This window comes from Leptodactylus fuscus, chromosome 8, assembly GCF_031893055.1.
Source record: "Leptodactylus fuscus isolate aLepFus1 chromosome 8, aLepFus1.hap2, whole genome shotgun sequence".
NCBI classification, from domain to species: domain Eukaryota; kingdom Metazoa; phylum Chordata; class Amphibia; order Anura; family Leptodactylidae; genus Leptodactylus; species Leptodactylus fuscus.
In genome coordinates, this window is record NC_134272.1 from 35637152 (window position 1) to 35660352 (window position 23201).

At 44.6% G+C, this 23201-nt stretch overlaps 2 protein-coding genes across 2 annotated transcripts in view; one reads left to right on the forward strand and one right to left on the reverse strand.

Moving 5' to 3' along the window:
• The window catches only part of LOC142216490 (gamma-crystallin-3-like), a 401417-nt gene that overhangs the window by 65188 nt on the left and 313028 nt on the right, over positions 1-23201 (reverse strand). The gene's annotated exons all lie outside the window — the stretch shown is intronic.
• On the forward strand, positions 17848-21035 carry LOC142216377 (gamma-crystallin-4-like). Its single transcript, XM_075284161.1, has 3 exons — positions 17848-17979; positions 19576-19818; positions 20707-21035. The coding sequence occupies exons 1-3, from the start codon at positions 17971-17973 to the stop codon at positions 20980-20982; spliced, it is 528 nt and encodes a 175-aa protein (XP_075140262.1). The 5' UTR covers positions 17848-17970; the 3' UTR covers positions 20983-21035.

Below are 23201 nucleotides of genomic sequence, written 5' to 3' on the forward strand. Positions count from 1 at the left end.
CCCCTCCAGAGTGCCCTCTGAGGCCGCCACCTCACTTCGCCTCATTAGAGCCAGTTCACACGGAGTTAATGCGCTTGCATTCTGGCACGTATACACGTGTCAGAATGTGAGCGCTCAAAACAGATCCCATTCATTTCAATGGGTCGTTACGGGCGTATATCTTGCGAAAAATTACGTGCGTTATACGCCCGTAACGACCCATTGAAATTAATGTGATTCTGTTTTGAGTGCTCACATTCTGACACATGTATACGTGCCAGAATGTGTGCCTGTTAACTCCGTGTGAACTGGGCCTTAGTGGCCCTGTTTGCCCTGACACACCCTGAGCTTGCAGGACAGCTTGATTTTCTTTGGAACTTAAGTGGGGCTGCTAGCAGAAAAAGGAACCCATTGAAATCTATGGGAGGCTTTTTTTTCAGCGCTGAAATTCCACACCAAATTCCTCACCATTTTCCTCCGTGTGAATGGACCTTAACTGATCCTTCTTAAGTCTGTTCACCATGCATGCCCTTATGTAACACCTTCCTACAGCTAGTGCTCAACGGCTTAAAAAGTTGTCACTTCATTGAAACAACCTTCCCGCTTCTCTCAGTCCAGTGATGTACCCTCTCTACTGTGTTTCCAAATTTATCATCAAAAAACATTTATGGGATTAGCCAGGATGCTAGCTGCAGCAACCCATGAGAATGTAACATATGTGGGCAAATGTGACACAAGATACCATACAGGACCTGTATGCCTCCAAGCCAAAATATATATGTTATTTTATACACTGGCAAGCAAAATTGTAACAATTAGAGATGAGCGAACAGTGTTCTATCGAACTCATGTTCGATCGGATATTAGGCTGTTCGGCATGTTCGAATCGAATCGAACACCGCGTGGTAAAGTGCGCCATTACTCGATTCCCCTCCCACCTTCCCTGGCGCCTTTTTTGCTCCAATAACAGCGCAGGGTAGGTGGGACAGGAACTACGACACCGGTGACGTTGAAAAAAGTAGGCAAAACCCATTGGCTGCCGAAAACATGTGACCTCTAATTTAAAAGAACAGCGACGCCCAGGTTTGCGTCATTCTGAGCTTGCAATTCACCGAGGACGGAGGTTTCCGTCCAGCTAGCTAGGGCTTAGATTCTGGGTAGGCAGGGACAGGCTAGGATAGGAAGGAGAAGACAACCAACAGCTCTTGTAAGAGCTAAATTCCAGGGAGAAGCTTGTCAGTGTAACGTGGCACTGACGGGCTCAATCGCCGCAACCCAGCTTTCCCAGGATCCTGAATGGAATACACTGTCAGTGTATTCCCGTATACCCGATATATACCCCGATACCCGTTCCAACGGTGTGCCCCCCCACCTTCACCCCAGAAATACCCTGCAAGTCCCCTAGCAATAGAATTGGGGCTATATACACCCACAATTTTTACTACTGGTATACAGTGCCATTGTCTGACTGGGAATTCAAAGAATATATTGGGAATACAAATACCCTCATTTCTTGCTACTGCCATATAGTGCCAGTTTCTGACTGGTAATTCAAAGAATATATTGGGGTTACGTGCACCCACAATTTTTACTACTGGTATACAGTGCCATTGTCTGACTGGGAATTCAAAGAATATATTGGGAATACAAATACCCTCATTTCTTGCTACTGCCATATAGTGCCAGTGTCTGACTGGGAATTCAAAGAATATATTGGGGTTACGTGCACCCACAATTTTTACTACTGGTATACAGTGCCATTGTCTGACTGGGAATTCAAAGAGTATATTGGGAATACAAATACCCTCATTTCTTGCTACTGCCATATAGTGCCAGTTTCTGACTGGGAATTCAAAGAATATATTGGGGTTACGTGCACCCACAATTTTTACTACTGGTATACAGTGCCATTGTCTGACTGGGAATTCAAAGAATATATTGGGGTTATAAATACCCTCATTTCTTGCTACTGCCATATAGTGCCAGTTTCTGACTGGTAATTCAAAGAATATATTGGGGTTACGTGCACCCACAATTTTTACTACTGGTATACAGTGCCATTGTCTGACTGGGAATTCAAAGAGTATATTGGGAATACAAATACCCTCATTTCTTGCTACTGCCATATAGTGCCAGTTTCTGACTGGGAATTCAAAGAATATATTGGGGTTACGTGCACCCACAATTTTTACTACTGGTATACAGTGCCATTGTCTGACTGGGAATTCAAAGAGTATATTGGGAATACAAATACCCTCATTTCTTGCTACTGCCATATAGTGCCAGTTTCTGACTGGGAATTCAAAGAATATATTGGGGTTACGTGCACCCACAATTTTTACTACTGGTATACAGTGCCATTGTCTGACTGGGAATTCAAAGAGTATATTGGGAATACAAATACCCTCATTTCTTGCTACTGCCATATAGTGCCAGTTTCTGACTGGGAATTCAAAGAATATATTGGGGTTACGTGCACCCACAATTTTTACTACTGGTATACAGTGCCATTGTCTGACTGGGAATTCAAAGAGTATATTGGGAATACAAATACCCTCATTTCTTGCTACTGCCATATAGTGCCAGTTTCTGACTGGTAATTCAAAGAATATATTGGGGTTACGTGCACCCACAATTTTTACTACTGGTATACAGTGCCATTGTCTGACTGGGAATTCAAAGAGTATATTGGGAATACAAATACCCTCATTTCTTGCTACTGCCATATAGTGCCAGTTTCTGACTGGGAATTCAAAGAATATATTGGGGTTACGTGCACCCACAATTTTTACTACTGGTATACAGTGCCATTGTCTGACTGGGAATTCAAAGAGTATATTGGGAATACAAATACCCTCATTTCTTGCTACTGCCATATAGTGCCAGTTTCTGACTGGGAATTCAAAGAATATATTGGGGTTACGTGCACCCACAATTTTTACTACTGGTATACAGTGCCATTGTCTGACTGGGAATTCAAAGAATATATTGGGGTTATAAATACCCTCATTTCTTGCTACTGCCATATAGTGCCAGTTTCTGACTGGTAATTCAAAGAATATATTGGGGTTACGTGCACCCACAATTTTTACTACTGGTATACAGTGCCATTGTCTGACTGGGAATTCAAAGAGTATATTGGGAATACAAATACCCTCATTTCTTGCTACTGCCATATAGTGCCAGTTTCTGACTGGGAATTCAAAGAATATATTGGGGTTACGTGCACCCACAATTTTTACTACTGGTATACAGTGCCATTGTCTGACTGGGAATTCAAAGAGTATATTGGGAATACAAATACCCTCATTTCTTGCTACTGCCATATAGTGCCAGTTTCTGACTGGGAATTCAAAGAATATATTGGGGTTACGTGCACCCACAATTTTTACTACTGGTATACAGTGCCATTGTCTGACTGGGAATTCAAAGAGTATATTGGGAATACAAATACCCTCATTTCTTGCTACTGCCATATAGTGCCAGTTTCTGACTGGGAATTCAAAGAATATATTGGGGTTACGTGCACCCACAATTTTTACTACTGGTATACAGTGCCATTGTCTGACTGGGAATTCAAAGAGTATATTGGGAATACAAATACCCTCATTTCTTGCTACTGCCATATAGTGCCAGTTTCTGACTGGGAATTCAAAGAATATATTGGGGTTACGTGCACCCACAATTTTTACTACTGGTATACAGTGCCATTGTCTGACTGGGAATTCAAAGAATATATTGGGGTTATAAATACCCTCATTTCTTGCTACTGCCATATAGTGCCAGTTTCTGACTGGTAATTCAAAGAATATATTGGGGTTACGTGCACCCACAATTTTTACTACTGGTATACAGTGCCATTGTCTGACTGGGAATTCAAAGAGTATATTGGGAATACAAATACCCTCATTTCTTGCTACTGCCATATAGTGCCAGTTTCTGACTGGGAATTCAAAGAATATATTGGGGTTACGTGCACCCACAATTTTTACTACTGGTATACAGTGCCATTGTCTGACTGGGAATTCAAAGAGTATATTGGGAATACAAATACCCTCATTTCTTGCTACTGCCATATAGTGCCAGTTTCTGACTGGGAATTCAAAGAATATATTGGGGTTACGTGCACCCACAATTTTTACTACTGGTATACAGTGCCATTGTCTGACTGGGAATTCAAAGAGTATATTGGGAATACAAATACCCTCATTTCTTGCTACTGCCATATAGTGCCAGTTTCTGACTGGGAATTCAAAGAATATATTGGGGTTACGTGCACCCACAATTTTTACTACTGGTATACAGTGCCATTGTCTGACTGGGAATTCAAAGAGTATATTGGGAATACAAATACCCTCATTTCTTGCTACTGCCATATAGTGCCAGTTTCTGACTGGGAATTCAAAGAATATATTGGGGTTACGTGCACCCACAATTTTTACTACTGGTATACAGTGCCATTGTCTGACTGGGAATTCAAAGAGTATATTGGGAATACAAATACCCTCATTTCTTGCTACTGCCATATAGTGCCAGTTTCTGACTGGGAATTCAAAGAATATATTGGGGTTACGTGCACCCACAATTTTTACTACTGGTATACAGTGCCATTGTCTGACTGGGAATTCAAAGAGTATATTGGGAATACAAATACCCTCATTTCTTGCTACTGCCATATAGTGCCAGTTTCTGACTGGTAATTCAAAGAATATATTGGGGTTACGTGCACCCACAATTTTTACTACTGGTATACAGTGCCATTGTCTGACTGGGAATTCAAAGAGTATATTGGGAATACAAATACCCTCATTTCTTGCTACTGCCATATAGTGCCAGTTTCTGACTGGGAATTCAAAGAATATATTGGGGTTACGTGCACCCACAATTTTTACTACTGGTATACAGTGCCATTGTCTGACTGGGAATTCAAAGAGTATATTGGGAATACAAATACCCTCATTTCTTGCTACTGCCATATAGTGCCAGTTTCTGACTGGGAATTCAAAGAATATATTGGGGTTACGTGCACCCACAATTTTTACTACTGGTATACAGTGCCATTGTCTGACTGGGAATTCAAAGAGTATATTGGGAATACAAATACCCTCATTTCTTGCTACTGCCATATAGTGCCAGTTTCTGACTGGGAATTCAAAGAATATATTGGGGTTACGTGCACCCACAATTTTTACTACTGGTATACAGTGCCATTGTCTGACTGGGAATTCAAAGAGTATATTGGGAATACAAATACCCTCATTTCTTGCTACTGCCATATAGTGCCAGTTTCTGACTGGGAATTCAAAGAATATATTGGGGTTACGTGCACCCACAATTTTTACTACTGGTATACAGTGCCATTGTCTGACTGGGAATTCAAAGAGTATATTGGGAATACAAATACCCTCATTTCTTGCTACTGCCATATAGTGCCAGTTTCTGACTGGGAATTCAAAGAATATATTGGGGTTACGTGCACCCACAATTTTTACTACTGGTATACAGTGCCATTGTCTGACTGGGAATTCAAAGAGTATATTGGGAATACAAATACCCTCATTTCTTGCTACTGCCATATAGTGCCAGTTTCTGACTGGGAATTCAAAGAATATATTGGGGTTACGTGCACCCACAATTTTTACTACTGGTATACAGTGCCATTGTCTGACTGGGAATTCAAAGAGTATATTGGGAATACAAATACCCTCATTTCTTGCTACTGCCATATAGTGCCAGTTTCTGACTGGGAATTCAAAGAATATATTGGGGTTACGTGCACCCACAATTTTTACTACTGGTATACAGTGCCAATTTCTAACTAGGAATTCAAAATGCGCAAGGCTCCCGGAAAGGGACGTGGACGAGGCCGTGGGCGAGGTCGGGGGAATGGTTCTGGGGAGCAAGGTAGCAGTGAAGCCACAGGGCGTCCCGTGCCTACTCCTGTGGGGCAGCAAGCATTGCGCCACTCCACAGTGCCAGGGTTGCTTGCCACATTAACTAAACTGCAGGGTACAAACCTTAGTAGGCCCGAGAACCAGGAACAGGTCTTGCAATGGCTGTCAGAGAACGCTTACAGCACATTGTCCAGCAGCCAGTCAGACTCTGCCTCCTCTCCTCCTATTACCCAACAGTCTTGTCTTCCTTCCTCCCAAAATTCCGAAGCTTTACAGAACAATAACCCAAACTGTCCCTGCTCCCCAGAGCTGTTCTCCGCTCCTTTCATTGTCCCTCAACCTGCCTCTCCACGTCACGATTCCACGAACCTAACAGAGGAGCATCTGTGTCCAGATGCTCAAACACTAGAGTCTCCTCCATCTCCGTTCGATTTGGTGGTGGATGACCAGCAACCCACCCTCATCGACGATGATGTGACGCAGTTGCCGTCAGGGCATCCAGTTGACCGGCGCATTGTGCGGGAGGAGGAGATGAGACAGGAGTTGGAAGAGGAAGTGGTGGATGATGAGGACACTGACCCGACCTGGACAGGGGGGATGTCAAGCGGGGAAAGTAGTGTGGATGTTGAGGCAGGTGCAGCACCAAAAAGGGTAGCTAGAGGCAGAGGCAGAGGTCAGCAGCTTAGGCGAAGCCAGGCCACACCCGGAATCTCCCAAGATGTTCCAGTTCGTACCCAGCCCCGAAAAACTCCCACCTCGAGGGCACGTTTCTCGAAGGTGTGGAGTTTTTTCAAGGAATGCGCCGAGGACAGATATAGTGTTGTCTGCACAATTTGCCTCTCGAAATTGATTAGGGGCTCTGAGAAGAGCAACCTGTCCACCACTTCAATGCGCCGTCATTTGGAATCCAAGCACTGGAATCAGTGGCAGGCAGCAACGGCAGGACAAAGGCCGCCTGCCGTTCACGCCACTGCCACTGCCTCTGCCTCTGCCACTGCCACTGCTGACTGTGCTGGCGATGCACTCCAGAGGACGAGCCAGGACACCACTTCATCTGCCTCCGCCACTTTGTTGACTTCTACCTCATCCTCCCCTGGTCCTGTCTTATCTCCTTCTCCTGCACCATCAAAGGCACCATCAGGCGTTTCTTTACAACAACCCACCATCTCTCAGACATTGGAGCGGCGGCAGAAATACACTGCTAACCACCCACACGCGCAAGCCTTGAACGCCAACATCGCTAAACTGCTGGCCCAGGAGATGTTGGCGTTCCGGCTTGTTGAAACTCCCGCCTTCCTGGACCTGATGGCAACTGCGGCACCTCGCTATGCCGTCCCTAGCCGTCACTACTTCTCCCGGTGTGCCGTCCCCGCCTTGCACCAGCACGTGTCACTCAACATCAGGCGGGCCCTTAGTTCCGCGCTTTGCACAAAGGTCCACTTGACCACCGACGCGTGGACAAGTGCATGCGGACAGGGACGCTACATTTCACTGACGGCACACTGGGTGAATGTAGTTGAGGCTGGGACTGCTTCCCAAACTGGCCCGGTGTACCTCGTCTCCCCGCCTAACATTCCTGGCAGGGACACGAGAAGAACACCCCCCTCCTCCTCCTCCTCTACCGCCTCCTCCTCCGCCACCGCCTCCTCCTCCGCCACCGCCTCCTCCTCCGCTGTTAGATTGACCCCAGCTACGAGTTGGAAACGTTGCAGCACTGGCGTTGGTAGACGTCAGCAGGCTGTGCTGAAGCTGATCAGCTTGGGGGACAGACAGCACACTGCCTCCGAGGTGAGGGATGCCCTCCTCGATGAGACGGCAATATGGTTTGAGCCGCTGCACCTGGGCCCAGGCATGGTCGTTTGTGATAACGGCCGGAACCTGGTAGCAGCTCTGGAGCTTGCCGGACTCCAACATGTTCCATGCCTGGCCCACGTCTTCAACCTAGTGGTGCAACGTTTCCTAAAGAGCTACCCCAATGTTCCAGAGCTACTGGTGAAAGTGCGGCGCATGTGCGCCCACTTTCGCAAGTCGACAGTAGCCGCTGCTAGCTTAAAATCTCTCCAGCAACGCCTGCATGTGCCACAACACCGGCTTTTGTGCGACGTCCCCACACGCTGGAACTCAACGTTTCAGATGTTGAATAGAGTGGTTGAGCAGCAGAGACCTTTGATGGAATACCAGCTACAAAACCCTAGGGTGCCACAAAGTCAGCTGCCTCAGTTTCACATCCATGAGTGGCCATGGATGAGAGACCTTTGTGACATCCTACGGGTCTTTGAGGAGTCCACAAGGAGGGTGAGCTCTGAGGATGCGATGGTGAGCCTTACAATCCCGCTCTTGTGTGTTCTGAGAGAATCCCTGATTGACATCAGGGATAACTCAGATCACACAGAGGAGTTAGGGATAGCATCCGATCCGTCACAGCTGGAGAGTAGGTCCACACATCTGTCCGCTTCACTGCGTTTAATGGAGGAGGAGGAGGAGGAGGAGGAGGAAGAAGAGTTGTCCGATGATGTGATGGTGATACAGGAGGCTTCCGGGCAACTTCGAATCGTCCCATTGTTGCAGCGCGGATGGGTAGACATGGAGGATGAGGAGGAAATGGAGATTGAACTTTCCGGTGGGGCCAGAGGAGTCATGCCAACTAACACTGTGGCAGACATGGCTGAGTTCATGTTGGGGTGCTTTACAACCGACAAGCGTATTGTCAAAATCATGGAGGACAACCAGTACTGGATCTTTGCTATCCTTGACCCCCGGTATAAAAACAACATCTCGTCTTTTATTCCGGTAGAGGGGAGGGCCAATCGCATCAATGCTTGCCACAGGCAATTGGTGCAGAATATGATGGAGATGTTTCCAGCATGTGACGTTGGCGGCAGGGAGGGCAGTTCCTCCAGTAGGCAACCAAGTTCTCACCGGTCCACACAAACGAGGGGCACACTGTCTAAGGTCTGGGACACCTTGATGGCACCCCCTCGCCAAAGTGCCGCCACGGAGGGTCCTAGTGTCACCAGGCGTGAGAAGTATAGGCGCATGTTGCGGGAATACCTTTCCGACCACAGCCCTGTCCTCTCCGACCCCTCTGCGCCCTACACGTATTGGGTGTCGAAGTTGGACCTGTGGCTTGAACTTGCCCTATATGCCTTGGAGGTGCTGTCCTGTCCTGCCGCCAGCGTCCTATCTGAGAGGGTGTTCAGTGCAGCCGGTGGCATCATCACTGACAAGCGCACCCGTCTGTCAGCTGAGAGTGCCGACCGGCTCACTTTGATAAAAATGAACCACCACTGGATAGAGCCTTCATTTTTGTGCCCACCTGTGTAAAGCACCCCAACATGAAACTCCATGTCTGTACTCAACCTCTCCAATTCCTCCGCATCCTCATACTCATCCACCATAAGCGTTGCACAATTCTGCTAATACTAGGCTCCCTCCAACATGATTTCCCCCAACTCTGCTGGTTAGAGGCTCCCTCCACCCTGATTTCCACCAACTCTGCTGGTTAGAGGCTCCCTCCACCCTGCTTTCCCACAACTCTGCTGGTTAGAGGCTCCTTCCACCATGAATTTGCCCAAACTGGGCTGTTTAGAGGCTCCCTCCACCATGAATTGGTCCAAACTGGGTTTTTTAGAGGCTCCCTCCACCATGAATTGGTCCAAACTGGGCTGGTTAGAGGCTCCCTCCACCATGAATTGGTCCAAACTGGGCTGGTTAGAGGCTCCCTCCACCATGAATTTGCCCAAACTGGGCTGGTTAGAGGCTCCCTCCACAATTAATTGGTCCAAACTGGGCTAATTAGAGGCTCCCTCCACCATGAATTGGTCCAAACTGGGTTTTTTAGAGGCTCCCTCCACCATGAATTTGCCCAAACTGGGCTGTTTAGAGGCTCCCTCCACCATGAATTGGTCCAAACTGGGCTGGTTAGAGGCTCCCTCCACCATGAATTTCCCAAAACTTGGCTGTTTAGAGGCTCCCTCCACCATTAATTGGTCCAAACTGGGCTGGTTAGAGGCTCCCTCCACCATGAATTTGCCCAAACTGGGGTGGTTAGAGGCTCCCTCCACCATTAATTGGTCCAAACTGGGCTGGTTAGAGGCTCCCTCCACAATTAATTGGTCCAAACTGGGCTAATTAGAGGCTCCCTCCACCATGAATTGGTCCAAACTGGGTTTTTTAGAGGCTCCCTCCACCATGAATTTGCCCAAACTGGGCTGTTTAGAGGCTCCCTCCACCATGAATTGGTCCAAACTGGGCTGGTTAGAGGCTCCCTCCACCATGAATTGGTCCAAACTGGGCTGGTTAGAGGCTCCCTCCACCATGAATTTCCCAAAACTTGGCTGTTTAGAGGCTCCCTCCACCATTAATTGGTCCAAACTGGGCTGGTTAGAGGCTCCCTCCACCATGAATTTGCCCAAACTGGGCTGTTTAGAGGCTCCCTCCACCATGAATTTGCCCAAACTGGGCTGGTTAGAGGCTCCCTCCACCATGAATTGGTCCAAACTGGGCTGGTTAGAGGCTCCCTCCACCATGAATTTGCCCAAACTGGGCTGTTTAGAGGCTCCCTCCACCATGAATTTGCCCAAACTGGGCTGGTTAGAGGCTCCCTCCACCATGAATTGGTCCAAACGGGTTTTTAGAGGCTCCCTTCACCATGAATTGGTCCAAACTTGGCTGTTTAGAGGCTCCCTCCACCATGAATTTGCCCAAACTGGGCTGTTTAGAGGCTCCCTCCACCATGAATTGGTCCAAACTGGGCTGTTTAGAGGCTCCCTCCACCATGAATTTGCCCAAACTGGGCTGTTTAGAGGCTCCCTCCACCATGAATTGGTCCAAACTGGGCTGGTTAGAGGCTCCCTCCACCATGAATTTCCCAAAACTTGGCTGTTTAGAGGCTCCCTCCACCATTAATTGGTCCAAACTGGGCTGGTTAGAGGCTCCCTCCACCATGAATTTGCCCAAACTGGGCTGTTTAGAGGCTCCCTCCACCATGAATTTGCCCAAACTGGGCTGGTTAGAGGCTCCCTCCACCATGAATTGGTCCAAACTGGGCTGGTTAGAGGCTCCCTCCACAATTAATTGGTCCAAACTGGGCTAATTAGAGGCTCCCTCCACCATGAATTGGTCCAAACTGGGTTTTTTAGAGGCTCCCTCCACCATGAATTTGCCCAAACTGGGCTGTTTAGAGGCTCCCTCCACCATGAATTGGTCCAAACTGGGCTGGTTAGAGGCTCCCTCCACCATGAATTTCCCAAAACTTGGCTGTTTAGAGGCTCCCTCCACCATTAATTGGTCCAAACTGGGCTGGTTAGAGGCTCCCTCCACCATGAATTTGCCCAAACTGGGGTGGTTAGAGGCTCCCTCCACCATTAATTGGTCCAAACTGGGCTGGTTAGAGGCTCCCTCCACAATTAATTGGTCCAAACTGGGCTAATTAGAGGCTCCCTCCACCATGAATTGGTCCAAACTGGGTTTTTTAGAGGCTCCCTCCACCATGAATTTGCCCAAACTGGGCTGTTTAGAGGCTCCCTCCACCATGAATTGGTCCAAACTGGGCTGGTTAGAGGCTCCCTCCACCATGAATTGGTCCAAACTGGGCTGGTTAGAGGCTCCCTCCACCATGAATTTCCCAAAACTTGGCTGTTTAGAGGCTCCCTCCACCATTAATTGGTCCAAACTGGGCTGGTTAGAGGCTCCCTCCACCATGAATTTGCCCAAACTGGGCTGTTTAGAGGCTCCCTCCACCATGAATTTGCCCAAACTGGGCTGGTTAGAGGCTCCCTCCACCATGAATTGGTCCAAACTGGGCTGGTTAGAGGCTCCCTCCACCATGAATTTGCCCAAACTGGGCTGTTTAGAGGCTCCCTCCACCATGAATTTGCCCAAACTGGGCTGGTTAGAGGCTCCCTCCACCATGAATTGGTCCAAACGGGTTTTTAGAGGCTCCCTTCACCATGAATTGGTCCAAACTTGGCTGTTTAGAGGCTCCCTCCACCATGAATTTGCCCAAACTGGGCTGTTTAGAGGCTCCCTCCACCATGAATTGGTCCAAACTGGGCTGGTTAGAGGCTCCCTCCACCATGAATTTCCCAAAACTTGGCTGTTTAGAGGCTCCCTCCACCATTAATTGGTCCAAACTGGGCTGGTTAGAGGCTCCCTCCACCATGAATTTGCCCAAACTGGGCTGTTTAGAGGCTCCCTCCACCATGAATTTGCCCAAACTGGGCTGGTTAGAGGCTCCCTCCACCATGAATTGGTCCAAACTGGGCTGGTTAGAGGCTCCCTCCACCATGAATTTGCCCAAACTGGGCTGTTTAGAGGCTCCCTCCACCATGAATTTGCCCAAACTGGGCTGGTTAGAGGCTCCCTCCACCATTAATTGGTCCAAACTGGGCTGGTTAGAGGCTCCCTCCACCATGAATTTGCCCAAACTGGGCTGTTTAGAGGCTCCCTCCACCATGAATTTGCCCAAACTGGGCTGGTTAGAGGCTCCCTCCACCATGAATTGGTCCAAACTGGGCTGGTTAGAGGCTCCCTCCACCATGAATTTGCCCAAACTGGGCTGTTTAGAGGCTCCCTCCACCATGAATTTGCCCAAACTGGGCTGGTTAGAGGCTCCCTCCACCATGAATTGGTCCAAACGGGTTTTTAGAGGCTCCCTTCACCATGAATTGGTCCAAACTTGGCTGGTTAGAGGCTCCCTCCACCATGAATTTGCCCAAACTGGGCTGTTTAGAGGCTCCCTCCACCATGAATTGGTCCAAACTGGGCTGGTTAGAGGCTCCCTCCACCATGAATTTCCCAAAACTTGGCTGTTTAGAGGCTCCCTCCACCATTAATTGGTCCAAACTGGGCTGGTTAGAGGCTCCCTCCACCATGAATTTGCCCAAACTGGGGTGGTTAGAGGCTCCCTCCACCATTAATTGGTCCAAACTGGGCTGGTTAGAGGCTCCCTCCACAATTAATTGGTCCAAACTGGGCTAATTAGAGGCTCCCTCCACCATGAATTGGTCCAAACTGGGTTTTTTAGAGGCTCCCTCCACCATGAATTTGCCCAAACTGGGCTGTTTAGAGGCTCCCTCCACCATGAATTGGTCCAAACTGGGCTGGTTAGAGGCTCCCTCCACCATGAATTGGTCCAAACTGGGCTGGTTAGAGGCTCCCTCCACCATGAATTTCCCAAAACTTGGCTGTTTAGAGGCTCCCTCCACCATTAATTGGTCCAAACTGGGCTGGTTAGAGGCTCCCTCCACCATGAATTTGCCCAAACTGGGCTGTTTAGAGGCTCCCTCCACCATGAATTTGCCCAAACTGGGCTGGTTAGAGGCTCCCTCCACCATGAATTGGTCCAAACTGGGCTGGTTAGAGGCTCCCTCCACCATGAATTTGCCCAAACTGGGCTGTTTAGAGGCTCCCTCCACCATGAATTTGCCCAAACTGGGCTGGTTAGAGGCTCCCTCCACCATGAATTGGTCCAAACTGGGCTGGTTAGAGGCTCCCTCCACCATGAATTTGCCCAAACTGGGCTGTTTAGAGGCTCCCTCCACCATGAATTTGCCCAAACTGGGCTGGTTAGAGGCTCCCTCCACCATGAATTGGTCCAAACGGGTTTTTAGAGGCTCCCTTCACCATGAATTGGTCCAAACTTGGCTGTTTAGAGGCTCCCTCCACCATGAATTGGTCCAAACTGGGGTGGTTAGAGGCTCCCTCCACCATGAATTTGCCCAAACTGGGCTGTTTAGAGGCTCCCTCCACCATGAATTGGTCCAAACTGGGTTTTTTAGAGGCTCCCTCCACCATGAATTGGTCCAAACTGGGCTGGTTAGAGGCTCCCTCCACCATGAATTGGTCCAAACTGGGGTGGTTAGAGGCTCCCTCCACCATTAATTGGTCCAAACTGGGCTGGTTAGAGGCTCCCTCCACCATTAATTGGTCCAAACTGGGCTGGTTAGAGGCTCCCTCCACCATGAATTTGCCCAAACTGGGCTGGTTAGAGGCTCCCTCCACCATGAATTGGTCCAAACTGGGGTTTTTAGAGGCTCCCTCCACCATGAATTGGTCCAAACTGGGGTTTTTAGAGTCTCCCTCCACCATGAATTGGTCCAAACTGGGGTTTTTAGAGGCTCCCTCCACCATGAATTTGCCCAAACTCTGCTGGTTAGAGGCTCAATCCACCCTGATTTTCAAAACAAATGTTGGTGCCAACCTCAACTTACTACAAGGGCCAAATTCACTGCTGGTGACAAGCTCTCCTCACTGCAAGTGCCAAATACACATGTTTCAAGGTGTTTTCCTACTGTCAGAGAGGTGGTATTGAGTGTGTAAAGTGTGTAGTTGTTAGGCTGTGATGTTGGGGTAATAGAGGGTCTTTGGTGTGTTAGATGCCCCCAGACATGCTTCCCCTGCTGTCCCAGTGTGATTCCAGAGGTGTTGGCATCATTTCCTGGGGTGTCATAGTGGACTTGGTGACCCTCCAGACACGGATTTGGGTTTCCCCCTTAACGAGTATCTGTTCCCCATAGACTATAATGGGGTTCGAAACCCGTTCGAACACACGAACATTGAGCGGCTGTTCGAATCGAATTTCGAACCTCGAACATTTTAGTGTTCGCTCATCTCTAGTAACAATGTTTTGAACTTGTGACTTTCAATCTCCATATCTTACCATCAATTACAGCTTTGAACATGAGTCTACCATCATTTTAAAGACAATCATCTTGGCTATCTCATATGTAAATTTGACTTATAACTATTTAGCATATAATTAGTTATGCAGATTCTTGTCATGTAACTGCATTGTTACTGTTTTGCTCCTAAAAATCTAAATTTTATTATTTTATTAATCCACCTTTGGCTTTCAACACTGCCTGAATCCTTCTGAGCATGCTCTTGATCAGATTCAAGCATGTCTTGACTGAAATTAGATCACAGGTCTCTTCTACATATTCACAATGTTGGTTCGCAATAATGGTCAACTCACTTAGGTAAAAATACAGCTTTTTCTTCAATTCTACCCAAAAGTGTTCAATTGAGTTGAGGTCTGGGGACTGTAGGAGCCAACCCAGCACTTATACTTTATTGCCATTGAAACATTTCTTCGATAAAAAAAACCCCATATCATCAGGCTTCCTTCACCAAACTTGGCAGTTCCTTTAATTTCTTGATCCATTAGCCCCTTTTTCCTTAGTTTATTTTTTACCCATTTGCACCCATCAGAGCCCAGTCTATTGAGTTTCATTCCATTGCTCCAAATCACCTGTTTCCAATATTCTATTGTCCACTTTTTATACTTTTTATGCAAACTCAAGTTGAAGTTTAGGCTCCTTTACCTTTTTGGGCCACCATTTCAGACTTGTTTAATGTACGTTGCGAGTGCTTGAATGGACGCCTGTGATTTCACTATTAGAGAGCATACGAACCACCTCCACTGCTGTGTTTGTCACGCCAGAACTAATAGACCTTGTGATGAGACAACTTGTTGACTACGATATTTTGCCTGGACTTCATTTTGTATGCTTCCAACTGTCATGGCACTCACATGATGCAGTTTGGCGATTTTCTTGAACAAGAGACTGCTATCAATGAGCTGGATGATGCTGTTTCTCTTTTCACCCTCAATTTGATCCAGTGACCTTATGGTTGGGAATCAACCTAAAAACACACTGAGCTAATAGGGAATGTGAGGGCAGGTTGTAAGTTGTAGTAATCAGAGATGAGCGAACAGTAAAATGTTCGATATTTGATATTTGTTTCAAGTAGCCCCTCAATATTCGACCACTTGAATCGAATATCGAATCCTATTATAGTCTATGGGGGGAAAATGCTCGTTTCAGGGGTAAGCAACGTTCGATCAAATTATACTTACCAAGTCCACGAGTGAGGGTCGGGCTGGATCCTCCGAGCAGTCTTCTCCGTGCAGCGTCCCCGTGGCATCTTCCGGCTCTGAATTCACTCTGCCAGGCATCGGGCCTGGGCAGAGCCGACAGCGCGCATGCCCGCACTACAAGTAAATGGCCGCTTACAGTCAAAGCGGCCATTTTCTTGTAGCGCGGGCATGCGCAGTTGGCTCTGTCCAGGCCCGATGCCTGGCAGAGTGAATTCAAAGCCGGAAGACGCCACGGGGTAGCTGCACGGAGAAGACTTCTAAAGATAGGAGAAGAACCAGCGTTGATTGGCCGACTGTATAGCATTTGGCCAATCAATGCTGGTTCTGCATCGAACTTTTCCATTCGAATAGCAAGTGGTACTCGATCGAGTACGAGTATTTCGAATACCGTAGTATTCGATCGAATACCTACTCGATCGAATACTACTCGCTCATCTCTAGTAGTAATACAAGAAGAAAAAGATTTTCCACCACCAGGAGCAAAATAGTAACAACACAGTTACATAACCAGAATCTGCATAACTAATAATATGCTAAATAGTTGCAAGTCAAATTTATGTATGAGATAGCCAAAATGACTGTCTATAAAATGATGGTAGTCTCAAAGCTGTATTGGATGGTGAGATAAGGAGCCTGAAAGTTACAAGTTCAAACCATTGTTACCCTTTTGCTCATCAGTGTGTACAGTCCATTAGATATTAGAGTCTCCAATTGTAAAGTTTTGCACAATCAACTTATCCTTTCACTCTAAAATTATAATCGCTTACATATAACACTACCTTCATACACATAAATACATAAATACATAGAAATTTTAAATGAATTCTAACAACTCCTTCATTTTTCTTGTTAATGAGCCTATTTATCACAGTTACCTTTTGGAAATACATTGAAAAAAACGGGGGCAGATTTGTACAAACCATTCAGGAATAGTCATTTTTATTGCATAGCCATACGATTGTGACTTTTCCTCTGTTTTCTTAAAAGTAGGCTTAAACCATAACAAATTTACTTGTGAATAGAATAGATAATAGCTTTTTAGCTGGCGTAGATTTCAATTTATGGTTAATAGTAGAGATGAGCGAACACTGTTCGGATCAGCCGATCCGAACAGCACGCTCCCATAGAAATTAATGGAAGCACCTGGCACGCAGACTTTGCCGGTGGCCGGACACTTAACCCCCCCGCGTGCTGGCCGCTTCCATTCATTTCTATGGGAGCGTGCTGTGAGCGTGCTGTTCGGAACGGCTGTTCCGAACAGTGTTCGCTCATCTCTAGTTAATAGGTATATGGCTGTTAATTAATTTGATGCACTTTACTCTTAGGGTAAGTTCACACAGGGTTTTTTGGTCAGGATTTTGAGGCCGTATCCGTCTCAAAATCCTGACCAAAAAGATGACTCCCATTGAAATCAATGGGAGACGGTCAGGTCTTTATTCCGGGAGCCAGTTTGTTCCGGCTCTCAGAAAAAGAAGCGATTCGGCCTGAAGACACTCCCGTCTCCCAACTAGGCCCATTCATTGGGCCTAATCCAGAGCAGAGTGCGCGACTGGATGCCAGTGCATTGCACTATGTGGCCCTATGATATCTGTGTATGAACCTGATAGAATACATTTTATTGTTAACTGTTTCTGGGAGGAAATGAACAAACCCAGCAATTCCATATTTTGTAGAGAACTAATGATCCATTTATATAAAGACATGCCAACTTTATTTGACGCTATTTACCATATTCTGAGAACCATACCTTTTTTTTTTTTTATTTAGCCATTGATTTATCCCACCATACTATTCACTATTCACAGATTGAGCGCAGGTCACAACAAATTTTCAGCATGGCAAACGTCCCTTGTGAATTTCTTGTAACAAAATCTTGAAAAAAATCTTGTTTCCGTAGATTATTTCCAGCATTAAAGAAATTCAATTGCTTTAGATTTGTTGACATTGGACAGTGCTAGAAGTACAATCTTGTCTTCTGGACAGTTCAGACTTCTCGTTTCCATGTGCTGTATGTGATAATGAACAGTAGCTTCCAGTGGGGTTAAAACAGTATATACAAGAGGGAAAAACAATAGCTATACATTTTCCTTAGTAGACAAAACAGGAATTATCTCTTTAAATGCAGAGTATGCAAGCCTCAGCACTACAGCACTATATAAAGTCCTCTCCTCATGCTCATAGCATTGAACTTTTCACTTTCAGCGCTCGTTCAAAATGGGCAAGGTACGAGAATTTTGGTTATCATTCTGTTATATTTTTTGATGGATATATCTCTAAGGAACTATAGATCTATATATCTAGTTTTATCATGTAGAATAACTTTTACATATATTTATTCTGCTTAAGAAATCCTGAAATACAGTTATACTACGTTTTCCGTTATCACCCTGTTTAAAACTTTAGTATTTTGGTGCTTAATTCAGATATTCTAACAACCAAGTATTTATACAGATAATTTTCTGTTGATTTGTATTTTTGTTAATATAGTATTTATATTATAGTAATTAATATGGTATTCATAAAATAAGATAAAAAGTAAACATTCCGGAGTGACCTGTATAAAAACTAACTAGTGGACTAGGGGACACACATATAAGTGAGGTCAAAGTCTGACAATCTGATTTCCAGCTAGTGTTTCCACACACATGCATACAGAATTTTACAGCTCATTCTCGCAGCCGCTTTCTCCTATTAACAGTGCCAATTGTACATGGTTGGTGCCAGGTATTGCTCTTTGACATAGTATGGATTTGTCCACGTATGTAACCTTGCACCACCTCCAACTGCTTGCAACCTTTAATAGCTGCTGCTCCACTGATTTGTTTTCTGTAGCCCTTCTGTAGTCCCATTCTAGAGCGATCAATTGTGTGTTTGTGCTCCAGGACTATCTACTGTTAGGACCATCCATCTAACAGTAGATTATCTAATTAACATATTGGGTACTGAATCTAACATAAATGATGACTTAGTAACAGTGGAAACTAGAAAAAAAATTCTAATGGTGAAGGAATCAGTGTGTATCCCTTTAAAAGGATGCGAAAAGTTGGAGTTGGTGAAGGTGATGAGAGGTCTTCTCTAACATCTCCAGTTTGGTTAAGAAGTCAAAATTATCACGTAAACAAGTATACACAATATTTTAACAACCAAAAAAGCAGTAATTTACCTTTATGTACTTGGAGGTAAAACATAGACACAAATATTACAGTTAACGCTAGGTTCACACTAGCGTTTGGGTCTCCGTTCTCAGCTTTCCATCTTCTGCATGCAAAGCAAAGCTATCAGACCGGGTCCGGCCATGAGCGGCGGTGAGCGTTTTATGCTCTCCGCCGCGAAACCGTTTTTTTAAAACCGGACACAGAGTACTGCATGTCCAACTCTGTGTCCAATTTTAAAAAACTGGTTTTGCGACAGAGAGCATAAAATGCTCACCGCCACTCACGGCTGGACATCTTTCAAACCCATTCAAATGAATAGGTATGAAAGAGTCCTGCAGGTTTCCGTCTCCTGCCTCTGTTTTATGCAGGAAACGAAAACCTGCAGAACGGAGACCGGGCGCAGATGTGAACGAGCCCTAACATGTAACTTTGTGATAGCTGGTCATTTTGAGTTTAGAGAAGTTGTTTTAGTGGTGACACATCTTGCCATATCCAGCTATACGGATAGGCAATAGTGGACACATCTGTGCAGTGATATTATAGTAAATTCAGCTGAGCCTTAATTCCACACACAGCCTGGTGGCATGCTATAGTTGAAAGAAAACAAGAAATATTTCCCAATAACATACAACATCTTTAATGTTCTGACTTTATTTTTTGTCAGATCTTCTTCTACGAGGACAGGAACTTTCAAGGCCGCTGCTATGAATGCAGCTCGGACTGTACTGACATGTCTTCTTATTTCAACCACTGCAACTCCATTCGGGTAGAAAGTGGCAACTGGATTCTCTATGAACACCCTAACTATAAAGGATACCAGTATTACTTATGGAAAGGGGAATATCCTGATTTCCACCAGTGGATGGGCTACAATGATTCCATCAGGTCTTGTCGGCTGACCCCACAAGTATGTATTACTTACAGGATGTTTTTTTTAATACATTTGGTTTCTACTGCATATTTTAGTTCATTATTTAGAGGGAAAATGTGCAGATTTTTTTGCATTAGTGGTATCATAATAACCTATTTATTGTGCATTATAGAGATAACCATACCTTATTAAGATGCCTGTAACTTCTTCCTCACCATGGTTTTAATTGCTGATTATGCTAGAAAAGAAACTGAGACAATTTGCTTTTACCTTTGTGTTTTTAGCCCAGAGTTAAGTTATTTTTAAATGTCGTGTACTTTCATCTTACATACTGTATTTAGAGGTTAGAGTTATCTATAGAAAAGAATAGTATATAAAAAAAGCTACACTTACTTTCAGGTGGACATCAACATTGCTTCATTTTCACTATCTACCCCCTCAATCGCAGGGTAGGGTGGGGGGAACAGTGTAGTTTGAATTCCCCCTCCCAATAATATACGATGGCCACATGTTCCCTAGGTCTAGAAACCTACTTAATTCCTGTACTGCTTTACCTTCTACAGACACTGATATAGCTTTTGTAGGATTTTTTGCTCCCTTTGAGATTCCCCCTTCCCTTTGGACTCTGGTATAGGTGCGCTTTTCCCCAGAAACTTTCCAGTAGTGTTTTTATTTCTTTCCTTTTAATTGAAGACCAATTGGAATGGTAGAAAATTTAGCATTTTAGAAGAAATAAATCTATGCAGCAGTGCCCCTTGCTTTGTGGTGTGAGGTTGACATGAGTAATCCTTATTATTGGACTAATAGGAAAAGGTTCATTGACATTATAATGATAGCTATGACTACATATACACTTAAGTTGTGTTCAATTTCAAGTTTTATTGCAAAATTTTAATGACTTTTTTTTAATATTGTTTCCTCAAGCATCATGGTCCTTATAAACTAAAGATCTATGAGAGAGGAGATTTCAAAGGACAAATGATGGAATTTTCTGAAGATTGTCCTCATGTCTATGAGAGATTCCGTTACCATGACATTAACTCCTGCCATGTGCATGATGGTCACTGGATGTTCTATGAAGAGCCCAACTATAAGGGACGTCAGTATTACCTGAGACCTGGAGAGTATAAGAGGTTTTCCGAATGGGGTGCACTGAATTCTAAAATTGGATCTTTCAGAAGAGTTCATCATCTATATTAAAATTATGTACCACTGAGTTGGCAAACTATTAAATTACAAATAATGATCATAAACTGTGTGAGCTTGTTTTTTTAAATAATAGAAAATAAAAAATGCCAATGATAAATTACCATCAAATGTACATATGAAAAACACAATATTATGACATGTTAACAATAGCCTTGAAAGACTATGATTTCACTTTCACCCACTGTGAGTTCACCTATAGACAAATATAGAGGAATTACACTACAAACAAAACAAACAAGAGACGGGGTGGAATTCAGTAAAATATTGGTCTATTTATCATCCAACTGATAAGCTAAATTCATACATTAATTACCCTTTAAGGACACAACCTAAAATAACCTTAAAGGGATTGTCCCATCTCAAGGATTCTATCTATACTAGTAGTTTATGTGAATTGAAGACTTTTCCTAAGATATTGCTTTAGAAATGCTGCTTTGTTTGCTTGCTATGTGAACTTATTCCTTCCATTGTTTATACAGCGTTGCTATAAAAACAGACCTGTGAGATAGGATAAATGACATCACTTACTCACTGCTCTACCCACAGGACAATCTGTTCAACTAATTACAGTTTGCTGATAAAGCTGAGTCTGTTATATGTAAATACACAGATAACACAGAGTCTATTCTCTACGAGCATCTGTATATTCCTCATAGTGTTGTTCAGCAAGCTGGGGGGGGATACAGGAAGTGAGAAGAAGAGACTGCAGGCAAAGCTGAAACAGTGAGATGGGAAAACCCCCCTGAAGAACCAAGCCTTGGGTTTCAAATCTGATATGTGTGCCGTTCTTTGATAACTCTGGAACGCTTTAACGTACCCAAGTGATTTTGAGATTGTTTTTAGTAAATTTTGACTTTTATAGTTTGTGGTTATTTTTTGATAAATCAGAAGTTTGGCCACAACTCGGAAAAGTTCACAAACTCTTCTTTATGTCGGTATCATGCATAAAGCACCTTTTTTTTTTAGTACACTAGAAGGCATAGAAGTATAACAGTAATATTCCAATGATCAAGAAAATAAGATATTTTGTTAGAGACAAATTCAGTTCTGAAGGGGCTTCTAAAGCTGATATATCATCATCCCCCCCTTCCTTTCCCTATCATCACCCTATTTAAAAAACTGTTTAATTAACTGTGCTAATCCTTTAATTGTTTCACAAGAAATAAAACAATCTGGAGGTGAAATTTTGAAATTATCCCTCCTGAGACGGATTTGGGTTTCCCCCTTAACGAGTATATGTTCCCCATAGACTATAATGGGGTTCGAAACCCGTTCGAACAGTGAGCGGCTGTTCGAATCGGATTTCGAACTTCGAACATTTGGGTGTTCGCTTATCTCTAGTGCTCAACACTGCTACATCTGAGATCGGACCACAATGGAGGCTGCTGTGGACCGATCTTAGACTCCGCCTCCGCCTAAAAATGCCTCTTCTCCCTCCCAAGGATGTTTTAAAAAATACCTAATAAAGGAACTGATTTTATGAAGACTTACTGACTACCGACTGGAGTGCCCACCCATGTTATTTCTTTTTTCTTGTTTCTTTCCTTGCAAATCACTGTTTTTTTCTGGGCCTGTGGAGCACCGCTACTGTCTTTTTGTTAATTGGTTTCTCGATCCAAGTTAAAGCATAGAGGCGAGTTCATATACCCCTCTTTACATTTATTGGGAAGCAGCAGTGCCATCCTTCTCTTTCTCTTCTGGTTTACTGTTTATTGCTTTGATCACTTTTTATTCAAATTTTTATTAGAGGCAAAACAGTATAAAAAAAAGTCAGTTTGACACTTTTGACTTTTTTCCTGCTACAGTGTGTACCGTAGGGGAAAAATATTGTTATAGATAGGGATACCTAATGTGTATGTGTTTCACAGTGTTTCACAGTATTTACATACTTTTATATGTGTTCTAAGGACAGAGGGGTGATTTGAATATTTAATACTTTTTAATTTTTTTTTTATTTTTTATTTTTTTATTTATTTTATTTTTGTACTTATTAGACCCCCTAGGGGTCTGATCACTAATACAAGGCATTGCAAAAATCCGGCATTTCTATTGCAGGCTACATAAAACAGCTTGCAATAGAAAGTATAAATGACAGGCTGGAGAGGCTTCACAAAGCTCCCAGCTGCCGTAAAAACGGACGCAGGCCCCGAAGCTTGCTCCGGGTGCCTGCGATTACCAGTAAAATGGCACCTCAGTCAAAGCTGGGGGGA